General features: G+C 38.3%; 1 protein-coding gene across 5 annotated transcripts in view; it reads right to left on the reverse strand.

Moving 5' to 3' along the window:
- The window catches only part of UBE2E3 (ubiquitin conjugating enzyme E2 E3), a 69,753-nt gene extending 49,665 nt beyond the window's left edge, over positions 1-20,088 (reverse strand). Inside the window, exons 1-4 of one of the 5 annotated variants that reach the window (XM_081142456.1) lie at positions 19,637-19,984; positions 19,127-19,196; positions 18,367-18,585; positions 16,520-16,570 (exon numbers count right to left, since the gene is read on the reverse strand). In XM_081142456.1, coding sequence (XP_080998582.1) covers positions 16,520-16,570; positions 18,367-18,560 — 245 coding nt within the window. In that variant the 5' untranslated portion in view covers positions 18,561-18,585; positions 19,127-19,196; positions 19,637-19,984. Of the gene's footprint in view, positions 1-16,519; positions 16,571-18,366; positions 18,586-19,126; positions 19,197-19,223; positions 19,515-19,636 lie in introns of those variants that run through there. The other 4 variants (XM_081142454.1, XM_081142455.1, XM_081142457.1 and 1 more) reach the window with 4 other exon arrangements.
- Positions 20,089-21,915: the final 1,827 nt, after the last annotated feature.

Below are 21,915 nucleotides of genomic sequence, written 5' to 3' on the forward strand. Positions count from 1 at the left end.
AGACAGGGAATTAACCATACCTTACTGAAAGTTTACATCAAATGAAGTCCAACTATTATTAGATTAAGTTAATTTTACATCTTGAAAGGTTATTCCTCCTGCAAGTACGTTCTTAAAGACATAAATAATTTTCATTAAAGTTATTTACAAAGTACAGTGGTACCTCGGTTTTCGAACATCTCCGTTGACGTACATTTCGGGTTATGAACGCCGTAAACCCAGAACGAAATGCTTCAGTTTTCGAACAAGCTTCAGAAGTCGAATATGCCACACAGCTTCCGCTGAGGGCAAGATCCTGAGGCCTAGCTGTCAGCTGTTGATCCCTCGGTTTTCGAACGTTTCAGAACTCAGATGGTCTTCCGGAACGTATTACATTCGAAAACCGAGGTACCACTGTACTTCTATAGAAGTCCAGAGAGAGAACACCACATTTGCTCATTAGAGGATGTCCGAAACATTACTGGTAATGGAGAGATTATTTATAACAAGATAATACAATTTACAAATACATTAGCTCACATTTGCTTAAAAGGTGTTAATATAAAAACTAAACTCTTAACAAAAAATATTTCAGCTTAGAAAACCAATGAAAACATATTTAAGTCCAATATAAGCTCCTTACTAAATAAACTCCTCCACCTAGGAATCTCACTTAAGCTGAACATACTTCCTGTCACAAAAGTGAAAAGTGATGTTCAAAATACACTGTCCACTCCGGGGGAAAAACAGAGACTTCCTCTCAAACAAAAAGTATGCATGTGCCACCATAAGATACCAATAATGAAGAATCATGGGCAAGAGATAATGTGTTTCAAAACAAAATCCTTTGGAAAACAGCCTGCATCTCTGTACTGGGTATTGAAGCTCTCTTTCAGACCTTTCGCATCTAATCACCACTAGCCAAGAAGGATTATTATTAATCTTCGTTTTATAAACGAGGGTGTGCCCCACTTCTTGAAATCTATGCACAATAAAAAGAGGTAAGAGAATAAAAGACAAGTTGATCTATGAGAGGTAAAAGGACAGGGCAAATATTCTAAATCCAGGCTTGTCTAACACAGTAGCTGATAGCCACCTGTGGCTATTAAGTACTTACAAAGTGGCTGCGCTTAGCATGTTGAAACATGTTGTTAAGTGTAAAATATACACCAGATTTCAAAGATCTTGTACCAAAAAAAGGTAAAATAGCTCATTAATAATTTTATATTGTTTGTTAAAAATAATAAATTTAGATATCTGAGCTAATAAAAATATATTTAAATTACTTTCACGTATCTCTTTTTAACTTTCAATGAGGCTACTAAATAAACTTTAATATGTAATACAGATTATAACTGAAAATAGACATTACGTTGTTTCTAATATATTAGTGCTTTTATCACACAGCCAACAAGTGATACACATTTTTATTAAAACAGCAACCACTGAAACAAATCCATTCCAAGAGATGATTAGTAGGCCAACCTTAAAGTCAACCTAATTCCTAGAATTTCATTTGCCAGCTAGGTGTAGAAGGCCATGAACTTCCAGCTAACGCGAACTGGGTTTCCAGGATACCGTATTGCCTGCTGCTTGTGATATTCCAGCCCTTGAATCCCCATGTGCAAGAGCTAGAAAAGTACAACTTCCTTGTACAAACTTCCATTATTAAAACACTAAGACATGGACAGACATTACATTTTTTACTACCAAATATTTAATAGTGAAGACAGTATTATCTTAGAGGATTAAAAAAATAAATTGTAAAATCTCCTCACCCATATTTGAAAATAATGTATTAACAGATTAGAAAGGAGAACTGCATCCAGACCATTTTCCCCAACTATCCATTTGTCAATTCATTATCCAAGTCTCTAACCACAACTCAAGTTACAGGCTAATCTGTTATTTCTAAAGCCCAACTCCTTTCACAGTACCCTACAGAGATTTCCTATTGCCCTTCCATGTCAGGGTCCTGACCTTCAGTTCTGAGAGGTCTGATGCCACTTCAGGCCTAATCTCTAAGTTTTTTCTTTTCTCCCTATTCTTTCCATTATGCTTGAGCAAACCTACTTATCTGGTGCTCCACTAACCGACCACTTCTCTGAGTCATCTCTTTTGTTATATTTCTACTTCTTGTTCCCCTACGCATTCATAGCATCGTACCTGAAAGTCTAGAAATTATTTAACAAAAGTACAAATTTTTAAAGTTATTTTATAACTCTAATTTATATTTTCAAATGAACCATCCTCTGTTGATTATCTGAAGAGACAGCTGTTAGTTTGTGTGTTTTTTAAATTTTCCTCTTTTTATAAATAAAACCATGTATTAGTGAGATTAGGGATTTGGGATCTCTGGAGCTTTTAGCTCACACCATCATCCTCCAAAGTTGTAACATATTTAGTTCTGATTTACTTTTATTTTCAGCTGTTTGCACTCAAATTTCATGCCCTCATTAACTCATCAGCTATGCACACATGTGTGCACACAGCCTTAATGTTTAGTAGACTCCTCCCACACACTTTTACCAATACTCTTCTATTATGACAGGCAATCAAAGTAGGGGGTGTTTAAGAAATAACAAGCCATTACAACCAAGTAAGAAACATGACTTTAACTGTTCTCTAGCTTCACAGAGAATAAATGCTATTTCATTATCTCCCCTGCCCCTTCTCCACTCTCCAAATCTCAACGAAGACCTTAAGCCTCAGAGTACTATTTCTCAAAAAATGATTGGAAGGCTGCTAGTACTTGAATCCTAGAGAGATGCTTCATAAAATGTACTCTCAGGCCACCCTCAGACTAACTAAATCAGAATCTCTGCTTTGGATAATTGTTGATTACAAAAAATCTCTTGATTCACCAAGCTGAACCAATACTGCCCATATATAGCATCAGGATAAGGTGACCCTATAATTTATCATACAAACTGGGGCACTTCTGAAAGTGAAAGGAAATGCTATTAATAATTACACCAAGACAGTAGATATAAACCAGGATGTATGGTCAAAGCAGGGTTCCTGTGGCACTCCACACTTTGAGAATTTGGCTAGTTTTAGAATTGCTTTCAACTAATAAATTCATTAAAATTATTCTAAAATGTAGTGCGAGAGCATTATACTAAGAGCTGAAAATATAAAGAAGCATAAGATCCTATCCAGTTCTGGTGCCTAGTCCAGCTGGAAAGAAATACGTGAGTCTCTCAAAAGAGTGATACAAGTTTTTAGGCCTTAAAGGATCACTACTATCTGGAGGATGACAGCCACTCTAGATAACGAGAGATGGTAAACAAAAATGCAGAGCCTAGAAATCCATGTTATGCCTGGGGAGTGGAAAACAAACCACTTTTGCTAGAGCACAGGGCTTTTATAGGTAATGGAAGATAGAAATAAAGGTAAGTTAGGAAACAGGTGCAGAAAAAAATTAAGTCGTGAAGAAAATATTAACACCTAGATTACCAAATGGCATTAATAAAATAAAATAGAAGAGAAAAATTAAATTAAAAAGATGAAAGAAATACAAGACAGAAAAGTAGAGAAGTGGCTATATATACGGCTCAATAAACTAAAGATAAATGGGAAGCCAGAAGCTAAGAAGAGAAAAGATAACAGAATTAAAGGGTTTAATAATAAATTTCTCAGAAACAGGAAGAGGTTAACAATTAGAAAGAGGCTGGCCCCGGCTCAACTGGTTGGAGCGCCGTCCCATATACCAAAAAGGTTGCAGGTTCGATTCCCAGTCAGGGCACATACCTAGGTTGTGGGTTCCATCCCCAGTTCGGGAGCATACGGGAAGCAACCGACTGATGTTTCTCTCACTCCTCTCTCTCTCTCTCAAATTCATAAACATATCCTTGGGTGAGGATTTAAGAAAGGAAGGAAGGAAAGAAGGGAGGGAGAGGCTGGAGGCAAAAGTAAAAAAAAAGTTCAGTTTGAGGCAACAGGCTAGCAGAAAATTCCTGTTAAGAACACTGGTTTTCCTATAAATAAAGTCAAATTCACTAATAATGAAAAGATCAAAGGAATATACAAAGATACATATTTGCAAGAGTATGTATATATGTGTATGTTAAGCTCATGCATAAAGTTCATATTTAGTATGAGATTTCAGTTTGGGGGAGGTGTAAAGAGTTAATTGCTAGAAGAATAAAATACCATTTTTTGCATAGAAGACAATTACGTATGCAGTAAAATCATACATATTTGTCAAGACAGACTTTACATAAGAAATCTATTATACATTACTGGAAGCAACACTATAGCAGAAATTATTATACATTACTTGAAGCAACACTATACAAAAATATTATTATTACATCATCATGATTTGTTCTCATTACAACTGGAATCTGGACGAGTAATTTGCAACTAAAAGTAATAACCCTTCCTCCACCAAGACATTTGGAAATGAAAGTGGGGTGATTTCTGGTGGCCACAATACTGGGAAGGGCCCCACTAGCATTTAAGCAGCACGGTCCATGGATACTCAATGTTTTTCAAGGCTAAACACAACCCAGCCCAAAATGCCAAGGAAAGCCCTGATGAGAAATAGTGTAAGTAGACAAAGAAGGTTAAGCTGTATTTTTGTGATAAACTAATTCAACTCTGATAAAGGCTTTTGCATTCCACCTTAATCTATTTTATTTCAAAACTTAAAAACAGAACTATAATTCTAATGAAGATATTTCAGTTATTCTAATCCTAAGATATTAATTAGCCCTTGACAAATGAAGAAGAGGTGGCTAGGAGAATGTCATTTATTTTTAAAACAGTAGCCTCAATAAGTATTCAATTTTCAAAATAATACCTAGGGCAAATGTTCATTTCAATGCATCTATTTGCATTATTTTAGCACCAAATATGCCCATGCAATTTTTATACATCCAAAGTTTCCTAAGGCAAAGCAATTAAAGTTGAAGTTTACTTTAAAAAGGTCTGTAAGGATTATAATGGCACTATACTAAAGTTCTGCAGTGAACTGAAACAGCAAATATGAGTTCACAATGATTCTGAAAAGGATAATGGAAAACCAACTTATTATTGTGAAAAATTAAAAATAAAATTGGTAAAAAGGGGAAAAATTAAGCACTTGTTCTACCTTCACTATGTAACTTACACAACTGAGTAACCAAATAGCTGTGGGTACATTCTCTTCAGAGGTATATTCCAATGGTTGCCAGCATCACAAAGACAACCAGATCTTATGTGTCTCCTGACAGAAAGCACACTGCCACCTTTGAAGCAGTTTTGTCAAATAACAATAATAATAATAATAATAATAGTATCACACCTGACTTTGATCAAGCCTCTTTTTTTAAAAATGTTTTTATTGATTTGAGAGAGGAAAGGAATGAGAGAGAGAGAGAGAAACATTGGTAAGAGAAACACTGATTGGCTGCCTCCTGCATGCCCCCTACTGAGAATGGAGCCCAAACCCAGGAACCTGCCCTGATGGGGAATCAAACTACTAACCTTTTGGTGCATGAGACAAAGCTCAACCAACTGAGCCACACCGGCCAGGCTTGATCAAGCCTCCTGACCTAACTCCCAAATTTACAGGAAACACTGAACACAAAGAAAGATATTAAACTAGCTATAATAATTCAATAAGCAAAATCCAGCCTCTGAGAAACTCAGCCCGGTTTGTTCATTAAGTAAATTGCAAAAAAAAAAAAAAAAGATATAAAAGACATATCAGCCAATCACAATGTGTCTACTTTATTTGGAAACTAATTAAAATAAGTTGGAGGTGGGAGTATTGTCTAGGACGGGGTGGGAAACGTCCAGCCCATGGAAATCATTTGATCTGGCCCTGCTAAGGTAACTGCAAGCAGGACTTGAAATTCAATAAATCTAGGAGCTTTTTCCATAACAACATAAATTTATATTAAATGAATGATAACTATAATGTAAATTTTGAGGGAAAAATAAGGCCCCTGGCAGAAAAAAGGTCCCTCACCCTTGGTCTAGGACATCCATGAAACACATAAATCTGAACAGTGACTGACCAAGGAACTCTGATAAAATTTTAGATGGGTTAATGACATTTTGGTTAAGTTAAATGAAGTCCTTATCTTTTGAAAATGCACACTGAAATATATTCTTAAAAACGCAGATGAAATGACGTCTGAGATTTGTTTCATTATAATATGGAGGGTGAAATGGAGGGGGTTCTAGATGAAACAAGGTTGGTCAAGGGTTGATAACTATTCAAAATGGGTGAAGGCTACATGGGGATTCATCACATAAGTTTGTTTACTTTTGTATGTTTCAAGTTCTCCATAATAAAAAGTTAATTTTCAAAAATTAAGAAACCTCAGCAGGAGGGAAAAGAGATCGTTTGCAACATATTTATTTTAGGGTTTAAAAACAAAATGAATACTTGGCACAGTCCTCTAATGGATATAGGGATATTAAGCATCTGGGAGAATACAATAGCAATGTCTTTTAAATTTTTAAACAGACACTGGTGTAAATAAAATAAAGAAAATCTAAAGGTACACTAGTTACAACTGCCAGTGAATTCCACATAGATCACACACATCTAAGTTTGTGTCTGAACCCTTCAAAAGGCAAGATTTCCCAGTTCCTCATTATCACAGCAGATAAATTACTACAAGCATATACATCACAAGTCCAACAAATATTACCAATACCCTTAGAAACAAGTGTGAAACAAAAAATCATAAAGCCAAGGCTTTATGGTGCCCTCTATATTTTGTTGTTGCTTCTGTTTAAATTGAGAAGACTACAGAAAGCAATAGGAAGCAATAAAAAATATGTAGTCACAATCTTCTACGATCGATTCTCTAAGGGGACCCTGAATAAATGGATTCTTGACCTACTAAAATTTAATGTGAAAAAATGATCCATTTGTAAAGGACCTATAAGATTGTAAATGGCAAAACGAACTACAAATAACCACCCTCAGAAAGGGAATGAATGGTGTTTATAAAAAGTGAGACGCATGGATGTAACGGGAGGATCATCATGATGATTTATAAGTAAAGGAAAATAAAATAAAAAGGTAACAAAATTCATGTTTCCCTAGGCCTTTCATTCAGACCAAAACATGTGGAGCTATACTCCCAAAAGCAATTTCAGGCTAGAGATGTCTTTATTTTTCCCCAGACAAGCAAGAAGTTAAACAGAATGACAAAGTATATTTGCTCTGGGACAGTGAAGCAGCAAAGAAACTTTGGTATGGCATAAATGATCCAAATCCCTCCAAAACAGGCAATCTAAACCTGGGACAATGAATGAGCACAGCACTACTGCAATTCCTTTCAAGGTTTTGTTTGTTGCAAATAACCATAAAATTAAAACAATTATTATACACACCAAGGACCAAACTGAGGGAACTGGCATTTTTAAAAATTTAAATGATCCTAGAAATCTGACCCTATGGCTTTTATTCTTAAGGTTAATCACTTTCTGCGGACCATCCAAAACAGGCATTAAAAACAAGCTTATGCTATTTAACTATACACCCTTTTAAAACTCATGAAATGTTAACAGAGAGAAAAACTTCAAAACTTTAACATTTAACTTTATATTGCATTTAGACAACATGTGAGGCACAGAGTGATTTGTAAAACTCGTTACTTTCATCAATCTAAAATGAACCATATAAGCATAGCAGGTCACCCAGAAAAACATTATGCTAAGTGAACTAGCTCCTCTTTCAAAAAGACTCTTAAAAAAAAAAAAGCAAATCCCCATATTAATATCTAGGAATAACTTATGTACAGGAAAAACACTACTTAAAGAAACTCTGTAAAACAAGACAAAATTAAGAGGGATGTAATATAATGCCAAATTTCTGTGAAAAATCAGATGTAGTACCAGTATTAAAAAATAGTAAGTGTACATGTTGCTAAGAAATCAGTACTAAAATTCTCGCAAAATCCTATGTGATTTGGGGCTTTTCTCCATAAAGCTAAAAATTCTTACCTGAAGATTTTTTCCCAACTTCAAAGCAATTCATAAACATGGACTGTTTCACAATACCCAAGAGAAAAAAGTAGACGTAAATTTAAAGTTATTCTTTAGTCCAGAGGAAAGCCATACACAAAGAACCACAAGGCAAAGAAGAAAGATTTGCCTTTTCCATGATGACCATATGCAATCCCTTACCTTCTTCTACAGGAAAAGAATAGGGCAGGAAAGATAGCAAGTTGGCGCATGCTCCCTGAAAAGAAAATGCTTCTAAATAGTTTTTAAAAAAGAAGAGAAAGAGCCTCGCACCCCCCTTTGCAGACAAAGAAGGAAGCTCCCTTTTCTCCAACTCACCATACTTGCCAAGTTCTAAAACCCCCACAAAAACAGTATTTTGGATCCTTCAAGAGACTATAAGCAAACAAATGAGATACACTTGTTTACACTAAGCATGCACCTCCAGACCCATTATGAACTCTGAATCCTTTTACCACATCTCTCAAGCAGCACTGCACAAAAGCAAACGTGCTTACTTTCATGATCTGCTGTATATATATGTGACATTTGGCAATTTTCTCAACAACTCTCAGATTCAGTTTTGAAATCTAAACAAGAATGATACTTATTTCACAGGGTTGTTTTGGAAATTAAGATAGTTTATTAACAGGTACTATACTATGGAATCCAGTACAGTGTCCGGCTGGTGCTCAATTATTTCCTCTTTCCACTTCTGCAGTGACAGTGAAAGTCATCTATTCATGGAAGTATATATCCTTTGTGGCAGAGAAATTGATTTCTCATGAATCCCCATATGCTCCCCCACATTTTCCAGCCACCTTGCAGTTGAGGCCATGTGATTAATTCTTGTCTTACTTCCAGACCAAAGCACTTTAAAAGCTGGCACATGACCCTCCAGCTCGCTTGCCTGGACACATGTTCCAAATGGCAGAGCTGTAAGATGCAAGCAGCAAAGATCCAGGTCAACACATGCAAGCTACCCAGAAGAGTTCCTGGACTTACAGTGGACTTCATATGAGCAAAAAAAAATAAAGTTTTATGTTTATGTTATAAGCCTTCTAAGTTTGTTAATGCAATAAAGCTAACAAAATTTAGTGTACCCTTTTACAGCCACATTGCCTCAAATGCTGTCAAGACAAAATGCACACATAAAAGTGGCAAGTCCTGTGTTTAAGTATTAAAGGATACCTTCCTTTCTGCATATCTAGAAAAAATGGAATGATTAAAAGACAATATTTGATAGCGAAGTGGAAAAGTAATCCAATATACACAGAATAACTTAAAAAGAAACTGATACTTATATTACCTCAAAGGGGGAAAAAATTCTAAAATCAAAGAGTCTACATATTTTTCTAGTTAAGCATACAAATTGTACAACAACAAGAAGAAGCAATGATCCAAAAGTAAGAACTGAGAAACTGAAAACAGCTATCAGGAACAGGTAAAAGAAAAGAAAGCACAGCAAGACTTTAAAACTCCCTTTCACCATGAGTAAAATAGCTGTAGTCATTTATCATTGTAATAAAAGTAGTACAGGACCATAACTGCTAATGCACAATTCTGGAATCCCAAAAAGCTCTGAAAAAAATCAAAGGCTTTTTAAAAATCAGTTTGGAGCAAAATAATCTGGCAGTAACGCCAAACATGAACTAACCTGAAACTACTTGCAGTCTCTATTTATTCCACTTACTATGGATGCTCATACATTTTTGGTGTGGAAATATGAGTATGTTTGATCATGGAGTGCTGCCCCAGATCCCACTGGGGGTGTTACATAAAAAACAAAAAGCACAGCATATTCCCTTTCTAAAACCTGAAAACTTCTGCATTCTGAAACACATCTGACCCCAAGGGTTTGAAATAAAGAACTGTGAACTTATAACAGTAACAGAAACAAATAATCTCTGTATTGTCTTAATGATAAAAATTTGAAAACCATGTGAAATGTAAAACTGAATTTTGAGGATTTTCTAATGGTAATTCTCCTTGATGGTACTTCAATATTCCTAGTAGAACACAGACACAACCAGCCTAAAGTTAGGTCATGTCGGGGTATAATTAACTAGCAGAAAACATAAAAAAAGTAAAAATATTGCTGCAAGCATTTCTGGCCCCAATAGACCATAATTTAGCAGTTACTCAAAATAGCCACTTCTGTGAGTTCACACAACAAAATACCATACACATATATTAGATAATATAATATAAACTATAGCACAAGAGTAGTGGGAGGTCAGGACACCAGTTCTGAGGAAGGTGTAGGAAAATATATTAAGCAGGAATCACTAAGAAAATAGGAAAATGGCAAAAAGCAAACTAGGCCAAAATTCAAAAGGCAAGGTAACTGAATAAATACCTATAGCAGGATTTCTCAACCTCAGCGCTACCAATATTTTAGTCCAGATAATTCTTTGTTGTCAGAGATTGTCCTAGGCACTACAGGGTACTTAGCATCCCTAACCTCTACACACTAAAGGTCAGTAACAGCCCCCCTTCTTTCTCCAGTTATGAAAAGCAAAAAAAGTCTCTAAGGCATTGCCAACTGTGGATGGGTTGGGCGTGGCACAAGTAGGGAGGCAAAAATGGCCCCCAGTAGAGAACCACTCACCTAGAGGCAAAAGAAACATTAGAAGTTTAAAGATGTTTCTTCTAAATTGTAACAAAATGTCAAATATACTTTCCTGTCAAAAGCAGTATGGGAAGAGATAAGAAACATTTTCTACTTCTCTAGGTCTACAAATAGGTTTATTGCCTGTTTTTAATCTCAATTTTGTAGGGAAGATGAGAATGGCAGATCAAGTTCTCCATTCGCATTCTTGCACTATGTAAGCAAGAACGATTTGTTGGGTTTCTTATGAGTAAACATATCCATCTGTTGTTATAGCACTCATTCAAGGAGGGAATGAGGTACCAATTGGTTTCCTATAGAAAGGAACACAATTTGGGAATCTTGCATGTAGCTGCAAAGTACCCATATTAACTTTTGAAAATGCACACACGGTTTCCATCTACTTTCTAATTACATTATCTTCATTAAACTCAGTAGATCCCTAATAAAAATATGGGCTTTTGAGGGAGAAGAACAGTTTTCAATCATATCATTCTTCTGGAAAAAGTTTTTAGTCACAACAGTACTGAATCCTTCTGTCACTGGCATATATGAGGGAAATAATTAGGCTTACTGTGATTTTCAATTTTCTTTTATTAAAAAAGGTAGCTAAATACTTTTGAATAACATTAAAAATTACAATTATGAAAAAAGTAAAAAATATATGGGATATTTAATAGATTTTCTCCACCCTGAAGTCATTATTTTGCCTGAAATTTTTATTCCTGTCAATTTGACAGACTTCAATTTACTTATTAACAAATCTTTACATGCAAAAAGCACTGTGAAGCAAGAGATACAAAAATATATAAGAATTCCCGCTTTCAAAGGAACGCTAACTCTTGCAGAAGGCAGACAAACAAGTACATAATTATAGTATGCAGCATTAATATAGCATATTATGTATTTACAACTGTGTTGAAGCAAACTATTAGCTTACTGAAAAATAAAATATTTAAAATTATCAGTAGTGTCCAAGTGCCAAGAAAAATCCACTTGATTTCTGAGGTCTATGCTAATGCCAAAATTTAGTTGATTAGTATTAAAATAATAAGAACTATCCATTGGTAGATGACCACAGTAGAGTACGATGGAAAATACCTTCACTGAGAGTAGTTCTATATTTATCTATTTTACAAATCAAGCTTCCAATTACAGGTACAATTTAATTTTTATAAAAAGGCAAGTCCAGGATTTTTTTCTGAAGAGTTGAAAATAAAAGGAATGGATGATTCATGAGATACAATTTTGCTTTATAAAATAGAGTGCATTAATATAGCTCACACTAATATAAACAATACCAACAGTTAAATGTATATAAGTAAAAGAGAAAAAGAATCTATATCTGTGGGAGGGTTTATAATCTCTATAGTACTATATAAGCAAGAAACAAAGCTATATAAATACTTCATGCTATTTTGATCATGATGTGCCTTCATCCCCCAATTAGAAAAAGCTCCCAAATCCCTCCTTAGGTCAAAGACAAGGAAAGAATACTATGTTTAGGCAACTAGTAAACTACATCAATTCAGAATCTAAATTTTACAAATACTGATATAATCTCATTCTCAGTAAAACTACTAATTCTTATAATGAAATATTTAAAAGGAAAAACAACCATCACCCTTATTTTAAAATTTTCCATTATAATTTCCTTGACAGTAAAAGCATTCTCTACTGAACTAAGAATCATTAACCTTATCCATATTCCTTTAAAGAGTATGATATACTATTTGTTTATCTTTACCCAATATTTTTACATTCTCTTTTTTACTGAAGTTCCAAGCAACTGCTTTTACTAACATCAAATAACTGCTTGATATGTTCTTAATAAATAGGTGCTGAACTGGTAAACTGAAATTATTTCTAAAGTAGGATGCTGATGTACTTGGAGAAAATGCAAGCAAGAGTGAGGGCAAGCCGCAGAACTGTCTCTCCTACTTTAATCTTGCTGCGACCACTTTATTGACCCAATTTATAACTGTTACAAAACTAAAACATATTAACTCACCTGATCCTCACAACAAACCTATAAAGGGAATATCATTTTAATCTCCATTTTACAACCAAGGAAACTGAAAGACAGAACTATTCGATAAGTTATCTAAGGAAACACAGCTAATAAGTGCCAGAGCAGGGATATGAACCCAGACAGTCCAGTGCTTTTCAAACCTTAATAATACATACAATTCACCTGGGAATCCTGCTCAAATTCAAATTCTGATTCAGTACTTCTGCAATGGGGAGGCAAGATTCTAACAATCTCACTTACGATGCAGATGTTGCTTGTCTGAAGATCACTCTTTAAGATCTAGTATACCCTAGAAAATGCTGAAAAGCGGTAATAATCCTCAAAAAGAGGTGGAGTCCATCCACAGGTAGAGGCTTAGGACTAAATCTAGGGTTGCCAACTTCTGGTTTAGAACTTAATTGCTCCTTTTATTAATCATTTTTAAAAAGAAGGAAGTTGGCAAAATTTGCAAGTTATTATAGTACCTGCTTTCAGGTTCTGCACTGTAAACATATTAATACTATGACCTGATACTGTAACACCTCCTTCCAATAAACCTTTCCCACATCCAAAAACTATTTACAAATGTTCCTGAATACCTACTTTAACATAAATTCAATCTGAACATATTAAAGAATATTTTAAGAAAGTATATTTGTACTTTCTCATATATGGGAAAAATTAGAGGTTGAGCTAAAAATCCAGCATCTTTCTATACTTTTGTCATTTGTACAAGCAGTAACTGAGAAGACAAGAATACACTTTGGGAAACGGGTGGAAAATAAATGTCTGAAAAGCACCTCACTCAACAATTCTAGTCATTAACTTTCTCTAAAAACATAAAGAAATACCCATAACACAATTTCCCTTCATTCTCATTAACTATTTTATACCCTAATCTAGATTATAGTACGTAAAGAGCATAAACTGAGGCCACAAAATATTATGTTGGGGATGCTCTGGCCTAAGGCACTCCAATACCTAAAAACTGAAATGTCATCAAATCACTGGAAATAACATTTTATCAAACTTTTATACTATCAGGAAAATAAATATCAATACTATCAAAATATGTTCAAACAAGTTTAAAGCCACACACATAATTCAACAATTAAGTCTATCCTAAGATCACCCTGAGTGCATACACTGTTAGACATAGCCACATAATAACTAAAGAATATTTTATTAATTAAACAGAGAAAGCAATTTAAGAGAAATCTTAATCTAGTCTGAATAACTGATTTTGCTGAGTTTTCCTGTATTTCATTCAACATTTTCCTAAATGTACACAGATATACTTTCATTTCTTCCCTGAGGAACAATAAAATCTGTCACATACTTTGACAAGCTGGTAAAAATCATATTCAAAACCATAATGGAATTATGACTAATTAACTACACAAGCCAAAAGAATTAGGTTTCATTGATTTCAATCAATATGAATTCACATATTCTAGAATTTATTAATATAGAAACCCATGTTTAATAACATAAGTTAAGAAATTTAAACTGTATAATCACCATAAAGCTAAAATTCTCACTGATTCACCTGTGAATTACAAGAACAGCAGCATCTGTCACATACCTGACATGAGCAAAAATACAATACAAATTCGGACTCAGCTGTCAAAAATCCTAAAGTGCCTCCACTAAACACTCAATATTCCAAGGACAAGAACTAGATATTCCACCCAAAAGAATCTGAAGACATAATAAAACACACAAAAGTATCGGGATATTTACACGTCAGGCATATGAGAGAAGAACTGTCCCCAAATTAGTAAGAAACAAATTCTCCCAGTCCCTTACTTAAGACTCTTATTTTCTGTCTGTTTCTTCTTTAATCACTCATGCCATCACAAAGAAATGCATACAGAACTAAAGAACTGAAAGATGTCAATTGCAATAGTTGATGGTAAATGTAAGCTGTGACAAGGGAAAGCAAAGGTGTATTCCATGCTACTGTTCACACTGTCTGCTACTTCACTAGTCTAATCATTAAATGCGAAGCGTTCATGGACTAACATGAAATCTGGTATACAAAGAGAAAAATAAAAACAAGCTAACTTTCTATCTCCTAGAAAGATTCTACTTCCTCTAAAATAATTCTCAGTGACCTTGTGGAACCATTCCTGGGTTAAACTGTATAGCGTATTTCTTCAGCAACTGCAATGCTATGTTACTGCTCTAAAGGCATTCAACACAGGTCTACTGGGCTCTCTAGGTTTATTCATGTACACTAGTTTGGGTCATTTGCAGAAAATAAACAGAAACCTTTAAAAATGTTTGACCTTACATGCAAATTTAAAACATTCAAAAGTTTTGAACTGATAGCTCTTTACACCTTTTATAATAGGAAATACCAAAATATACTCTGCAAGTTAAGTGATTCTTCAAAGAGCAAATTTAACTTGACCCCCTCCTAAATGGCTACAGATTTGACACCATTTAGAAGCCTGAAAATACTCAGATTTATTTATTCTCTAAAGCAATGCTGTCCAATAGAAATATAACACAAGCCACATATGTAATTTTAAATTTTCTAATAACCACATTAAAATGGTAAAAAAAAGTAAAATTAAATTTAAAGCATATTTTTTATAACCCAATATATCCAAAATATTATCATTTTAATATGTAGTAACAATTTTTTTAAAATAAGTAAGATTAGTCTACATTCTTTTCTTTGTACTAAGTTTTCAAAGTCCAATGTGTATTTCACATTTACAGCATATCTCACTTTGGTCTAAACTGAAGTAGTCAACAGCCGCAAGTGGCTAATGGCTACATCATGGACAGCGCAGGTCATAACTTTCAGATTTGACAAACCACTATGTTTAAAATTAGTTTGCATTCACGTTTCTCTTTGGAACTGAAATGGCTGATTACAAATATGAGCAAAATTAATTCACTGGACAAATCAGGATGAGACTGCCTTATCTGAGGATCTGTTCAACACATATGGTAGGAAGCAATTGGATTTTACACTATTATATCAAACAGACTTCAGAGACAGGTCTCTTCATCACAAGTGAACACAACTTGCAGCAAAAATGTAGGTAAGACAAGAAAATTTTCACATCAAACCGAACGCTGCCTTATTTCTAGCAGCCACTCTAATTTTTGAGCCCATATCTCTATGCAAGCTATCTACAAGACTTTTTTAAGTTTGATGAATTTTGGAAACCATAAAGTCACTGTTGAAAAACAGAGCACTAAGCAGAATTAAAAAAACTGTTTCAGGGAAAAAATTATCAACCAGTTATTTTAATGTACCAAGAATCTTAAATTATTCTACATGAGTGTCACTGAAGTAAATTCTTCCCACAACTTCCAATTCATCTACTGGTTCTCATAAACGTATTTAAAGTACCTAAATTACTAAGAATTTTTCCAAGTAATTAGGACATTTGATTACAATGTAAATAATTCCAACAATACATTGTCTAGAAAAAAACTAAAACCATGAGCTTAGCACATAAAATTTGTCCTTAAGGCAAGTTAATAAATCAAACAGAAACAACCATACTCCTATATACTGCATTTACATTTTCTAACACATTCAGGGATTTCTACATTTGGAAGGTCAGATTCCGCACAAGCAGTAACTTCAAAGCTTAGCAAAATTTTAGAAGTTTCTGCAATACACTTCTGAATAAACACACTCTACAGCAACATTACCACAGAAAAAAATCAGCACCGTTCGCACCAATCTCAGTAGAAAGCATAAAATCAGTACATTCAAAAGCCCAAAAGGTGTAACACATGCCAAAAAAGTATTTTTTTCCTCCCAAATTTATTTAATTCACCCTAAAAAAAGGTTTGTTTAATCCACTGACTGACAAAAGCTGAAAAGAAGCAAATGTAGCCTCTTCAGCAGCACACACATCCAAAGACGATACATCAGTCTCCTGAGATTCCCCCCCCCCCAATTTGAAATGAAATCAATAAAATCTGTTTCTTACCTGCAGTTAGGAGGAGGGTCGAGGGTTATTTCAGCTAGCTCCTTCTGAATTCTGTTAGTGAAGCGAGAACAGACAAAAAGGGTTGGAGATGGTCTCCAGAGCCGCCGGGAGTCACACTGCCCTCTACCACCACGCAGCTAAGTGCAAGGCTGGCTCTGCCTTCAGTAATGCTAACATGGCTGCTTCCTCTTTGTTCTCAGAGGCATAACCCAAATCCCTTAACAGAAACTTTGCAGCTTTTTTTCTCACTTGCTACTGTAAACAAGTAAGACATTTACACCTGTTTTGAGAAATAGCCCTCCACGAGCACTCAGTAAAGGATATAAAATCTATTTTAAAACACTTTTTACCAAAGAAATTCTCTTTTCAAGCTTATATGCAAATGAGACAAACAGGGAGGAGGGAAAGCATTAGAATATTTGACAATGACTTCGGGTCACTTTTCCCAATGTTAAGAATTAACAAGCTACTGCTCTGACACATTAATAGTTTTGACAACATTTTATCTGTAAAAAAAGAAGTTTAAAATTTACGAATGTATCTACCAGGGAAAAACTTCCAAAGGACTCTGGCATTATTTAACCTTATCTGCTTTCCCTGATCTTAAGTACAGCACTTAAATTTAATAAATTTGGGGAGAAAGGAGATAAGAAGATATATAGCTTTGAGTAAAGGGGTGGGGGAAAAGCAGTTACTGATTTTATTCAGATTTAAAATGCTTTCAAAACTTAAGATGTTTAAAATGTCCTCATTAAGATTACAACAAATTGGCAAAAACTGTAAATTATTCCGAAGACTGCTGTTATATAATAAAATATACTCAAGTTATTACCAATTATTGATACAAGACATGAAAAACCATAGAAAAATAAGAGTACTTCTGAATCACTACAAAAAGCCAATATTTGATCCGTTTTTATATTTCCTTTTTCCTCTGATTGTGATCAATAAAAATCAACAAAATGTCAACACTAATACTACATCTGATGTATAATTACTACAATTCATGGATATTCCACTACTACCACTGATGGAGTCCCACTCGACAGAACATTATTTTCACCATCACAGCTAATAAAAATCAACAGGAAACAAATGATCTTTCACTTATACCCAACAAAATATGTTTGTCCTGCTGTTGAGTATTAAAGTGTCAAGCATATCCACAAGTTTTAGAGCGAAAAGGCACATGGACAATGAAAGTTTTCAATCACCAAGTGCCGCCTAACACTGTAAATGGCACTTACCAGTTTTATATGCCCTCACACGAATTCGGAGGCATAACCATAATTTAACTACAAAAAGTAATATCTGGGATGCATAACTTAAAGTTATGTTTGGAAAAAGGAAAGCAGATTTGAAGCACAGCTTTTAAATCTGCTTTCAAATATAGCTGAGGCCTTGAATTTACAAATTTCTGGCAAACATGATTGTTTCTCATCATTAAGTTTCATGAAGAGAGGCACTGCTGATCTGTAGAAGTGTCCATTTCCATGAAGAAGGAAGACTATGAGTCATAAAAAGGAACATCCTCAATGTACCAGCTAATTTGGGTTCACCAAATTTTCCTTGCCAACTTCTTAAACAATCTGTCAGAATGTCAGTCCAATCTCTACTCAAGGACACTGACTGAAGTTAGCAAAGTACAGAACAAGTTTGCTTAAAAGTATAATTCTAGAGAGGTGGCTTATATACCACCTAAAGAATGACAACTCATTCAAGTACAAATAAAACTGACCACCGAGTAAATATTTTTGAACTACTGCAACTGATGGAAAACCAACAAAAGTGTCCAACCATTTGGAAGACAATCTGACAAGGCGCTTCATCTTCCTCTTACACATTACCTTTTAGCACTAGTGGATAACTTAGCAGTGGTTTTGCTAGAGAGTTTGGTGTTTTTCTTCTGCTGGGTGGCAGAAGGTTTTCTTTCTTCTTGTTCTTCAGGCTCTGGAGCGGCTGGGTCTCGCTGGTCTGCATCTGAACTACCACTGCTGGTGCTGGGGCTCTCATCATCGGACCTTTGCCTATCACTGGACATCTTGATGAAGTTAGGACTTGGAAAACTTTTAAAAAGAAAGGGGGGAAAGAAAGGAAATGTTAAGTCTTAAGAAATAAGCCAAGAGCATTTTCTTCTCTTAATAGTCACCTCAAGTCGTATTGTAATGAGAACGCTTTAAAAGTGTTCCCACTTATCACACGTCCAGCAGGGTTCCAGGGGAGGTGAAGTGTCTCTCACAACGCCAGCGTTCAGGGATTTACCCGACTCAAGTTAGAAAACCCACTCACATTTTTTTCCATCCCTTGGACAATCTATCAATTGTCTACTTTCTCAGAAGGCATGAAACAGATTTGCCAGGGAACTTAGGCAACGAGCATTAATAACATATGACACACTGTAAATAACAGATCTCGCTGAAAAATGTTAAAAAGTCACTAATAACGTCTAAATATTTACACACTGACACTGGTCAAAGCTACCAAATTCCCTTTCCGAGAGGAAAACATACCCTGCTAATCGCCCATATGCTTATTTAAGGTGGCGATTCCTCCCCTGTGCATGTAAGCCTTTAAATACAACACTTAGGAATTTAAAAATCAACTAACAAGCTGCTCCAGCCGTTTCCACGGCCAGCAGCGAAGATTCATCCGGCCAAGACCGAGCCGAGCTGCCACCCTGGGAAAAGCAGAATCCAAACTGCACCTTCTGCAAAGCTCCCAGTGCCATCCAGGTTCCTCGCTCAATTTTTACATCACGGACCGACATTTTGTACGAAATAACGAAAAAAAAAAATCAGAGGAAAAACAAACAAACAAACAAAGCCCCAAGAAGTGCAACAAATTTCCGCGCCCGCGGAGGCGAGCAGCGGCCGGCGGCGGCGGCCACGCAGCTCCGCGGCCCTTTGTGGGGAGGGCCGCGCGGGGGCCGCGGGCAGCGCTCGCCGCGCCGGGCGCCAAGTGATGCGAGCGGCCCCGCGGCCCCGCCGCGGCTCGCGGGCACCGGCGGTGCGGGCGCCCGGCGCGAACAAAGCTGCCCGCCCCCGCCCCCTCCCCCACCGCCGCCGCCGCCGCCGCCCCGGCCGCCCCCCACGCGGCCCCCCGGCCCCGCCGCCTTACCTCCGCCGTCCGCCCGGCCCGCTCGCGCGCCGCTACGGTGTGGGGGAGGGAGAGAGAAAAAAACCCTTCCTTAAGGAAATGGAGGCAGCTGGGGGGGGGGAAAGGGGGGGGAGGGAAAAAAAGAAGCCGAGGAGGCTCTGGCCGGGGAGTGTGGAACATTGAAAGTCGGAGGGGGTTGTGCAGTGCCGGGCTCCGGCCGGAGGGTGGCGCCGCCCAGCGCCTTCGGAAAGGGAGGGGGGGAGCTCGGCTGGGCGAGGGCGCGAGCTCCCGGCGAGGCGGAGAGGACGCGGGAGACCCCCGCGCGCTGTGGCCTCCCGCCGCCGCCGCCCGGCTCGGCTCCTCCCGGCCGCGCAGTCAGCAAGTTCCGCGGCGAGCGCGGGGGAGGGGCGGGCGCGGCGGCGGCGCGCGTGCTCGCTGCTCGCCTGGCGGAGGGGCGCGCGCCGCCGGCGCTCGGCGGGCGCGAGCTGGTCCCGCGCGCTCCCGCGCGCGCTCTCCGCGCCTGCCTTCACTCGGGGCGGGGGGGTGCACGCGTCCGCCCGCGCGGCCAGGACAAAGAGCGCGGCGGGGACCCTGCGGGCTGGCCCCTGCCGCCCTTGGCCGCGGAGCCAGTGCCTGAGAGGGCGGGGACGCGGGCGCCGTCTCGCGGGGCCGCCGTGCCGCGGGGTGGCTTCCGGCCTGAGCCCGCCTCCAGAGCGAGGCTGCCCATTGGACTACCCGCCCCGCAGGCTGGGGCCGGGCGCCTCCCGGGCGGCGAGCCGAGGTCATCCCCAGGATTGCCCCGTGCCCTCTGCCTGCGGAGGGCCGGCGCGGACCCAGGCCCGCACCCGTGGGCAGGGGCCCTGAGCGCGCCCGGGAGCCTCCAGTTGCCCTGGGAGGCTGGAGACGGATAGGTGTCCTTGCAGAGGCCGGCGCAGGTGGAGGAAAGCGGCCTCCTGCCCCGCATGTGCGCCGAAGGGGCAAGAGGACGTCCTGGGCACCGAGGGAGGAGAAAAGGGATTCTGCATGATGGGACCTACCTCTGCTCCTCTTTGGCGCTCAGCCTGTCAAAAGGGGACATCCCTTCGGGTGCTTTGAAAACTTAAAATGCCAAAACAATTTTGCACATGTCCCGTTCAAGATTGTTTAGCGTGAGGGAGAGGAGGTGGGGGCTTCCGACCCGACCGCTTGCTGCGGGGCCGTGCAGACGTGCGCGCTATTTGCCAGCTCGGGAATGAGAAGCCCACTGACACTTGGTCAGACTGTCCGCACAGGTTGGCCGCCGTTTGCCCCAGGCGCGTACTGGTCAGAAGTACAAAAACTTCCTGTTTGCAGCCCAGACTTCTCCAGCTCCTGAGAACTTGCTCCAGGGATGGAGCCCCAAAGGAATTTGTGGATTCCTCTCCCACAAGTGTCCAGGGGCAGAGGTGCTGGGAGAATGTGGAGTTCACAGAGGGAGTGACAATGGCAGTCCTAGCAGATGAGCCGGAGTTAAAGAAAAAAAGGACAGCGAGCCAACATATTTACTTATTTTTCCTCCAAACAACATTTTTGGTAGAGGGTTGCTTACAATTTTGAAGAGTAAGTTACATTTCTGTAATTTTCCAAAGACAAAGTCATTCAGTGAACTTTCTTAAGGGCTGTGCTGCCAGGTGCTAGACACGCAAAATTCACTCATTCAATCAGCGTGTCGCTAAAGCCAGGTCTCCACTCTGCTAGAAGCTCCCAGTCCAAAAAAGCAGCAGTTTCTTCAAGCTCACCAGGTTGATAAGGAGGAAGGCTACTGCCGTCAGAACGAACGGTGAAGGAAGAGCGTGGTGTGTGTTCACAAGCATTTGATTTGGCTGAGCTCAGTGAGCTCGTGGAAGGAGCTTGTTGGTGAGAATATAGACAGAATGCCCCTCTCCCCCCCCCCCCCCCACACACACACAGCTTTTACACTGATGCTACAGCCAAAACCAACCAATTTTGAGTTTGGACTTTGGAATGGAGAACTGTGAGAGAAAAGCTATATATAAAAGCGGGCTCTTTCAGGAAATTTAATATCACAGAAATAGCCTGAAGGCCCAAAAGCCAATTGCTGATAGGATTTGGGCGGGGCCAGGAGATTGGGAAATAGAAATTAGCTGTGTTTTGATAGCCTCTTCTTCCGAAGAAACTGTATTGAGCTGAAAAGCTGTGAAACTGGACACTAATCTCATTCTACCAAGTTAATGTGACCTCATGGAAGTTACTTGTTCCAACTTAATTTTTCACATATGTAAAAGAAGATTGTAGCAGAGGTTCTAATTCCTCTCTTGCTC

This window comes from Miniopterus schreibersii (assembly GCF_964146895.1).
Source record: "Miniopterus schreibersii genome assembly, chromosome: 7".
In the NCBI taxonomy this organism is placed as follows: Eukaryota; Metazoa; Chordata; class Mammalia; order Chiroptera; family Miniopteridae; genus Miniopterus; species Miniopterus schreibersii.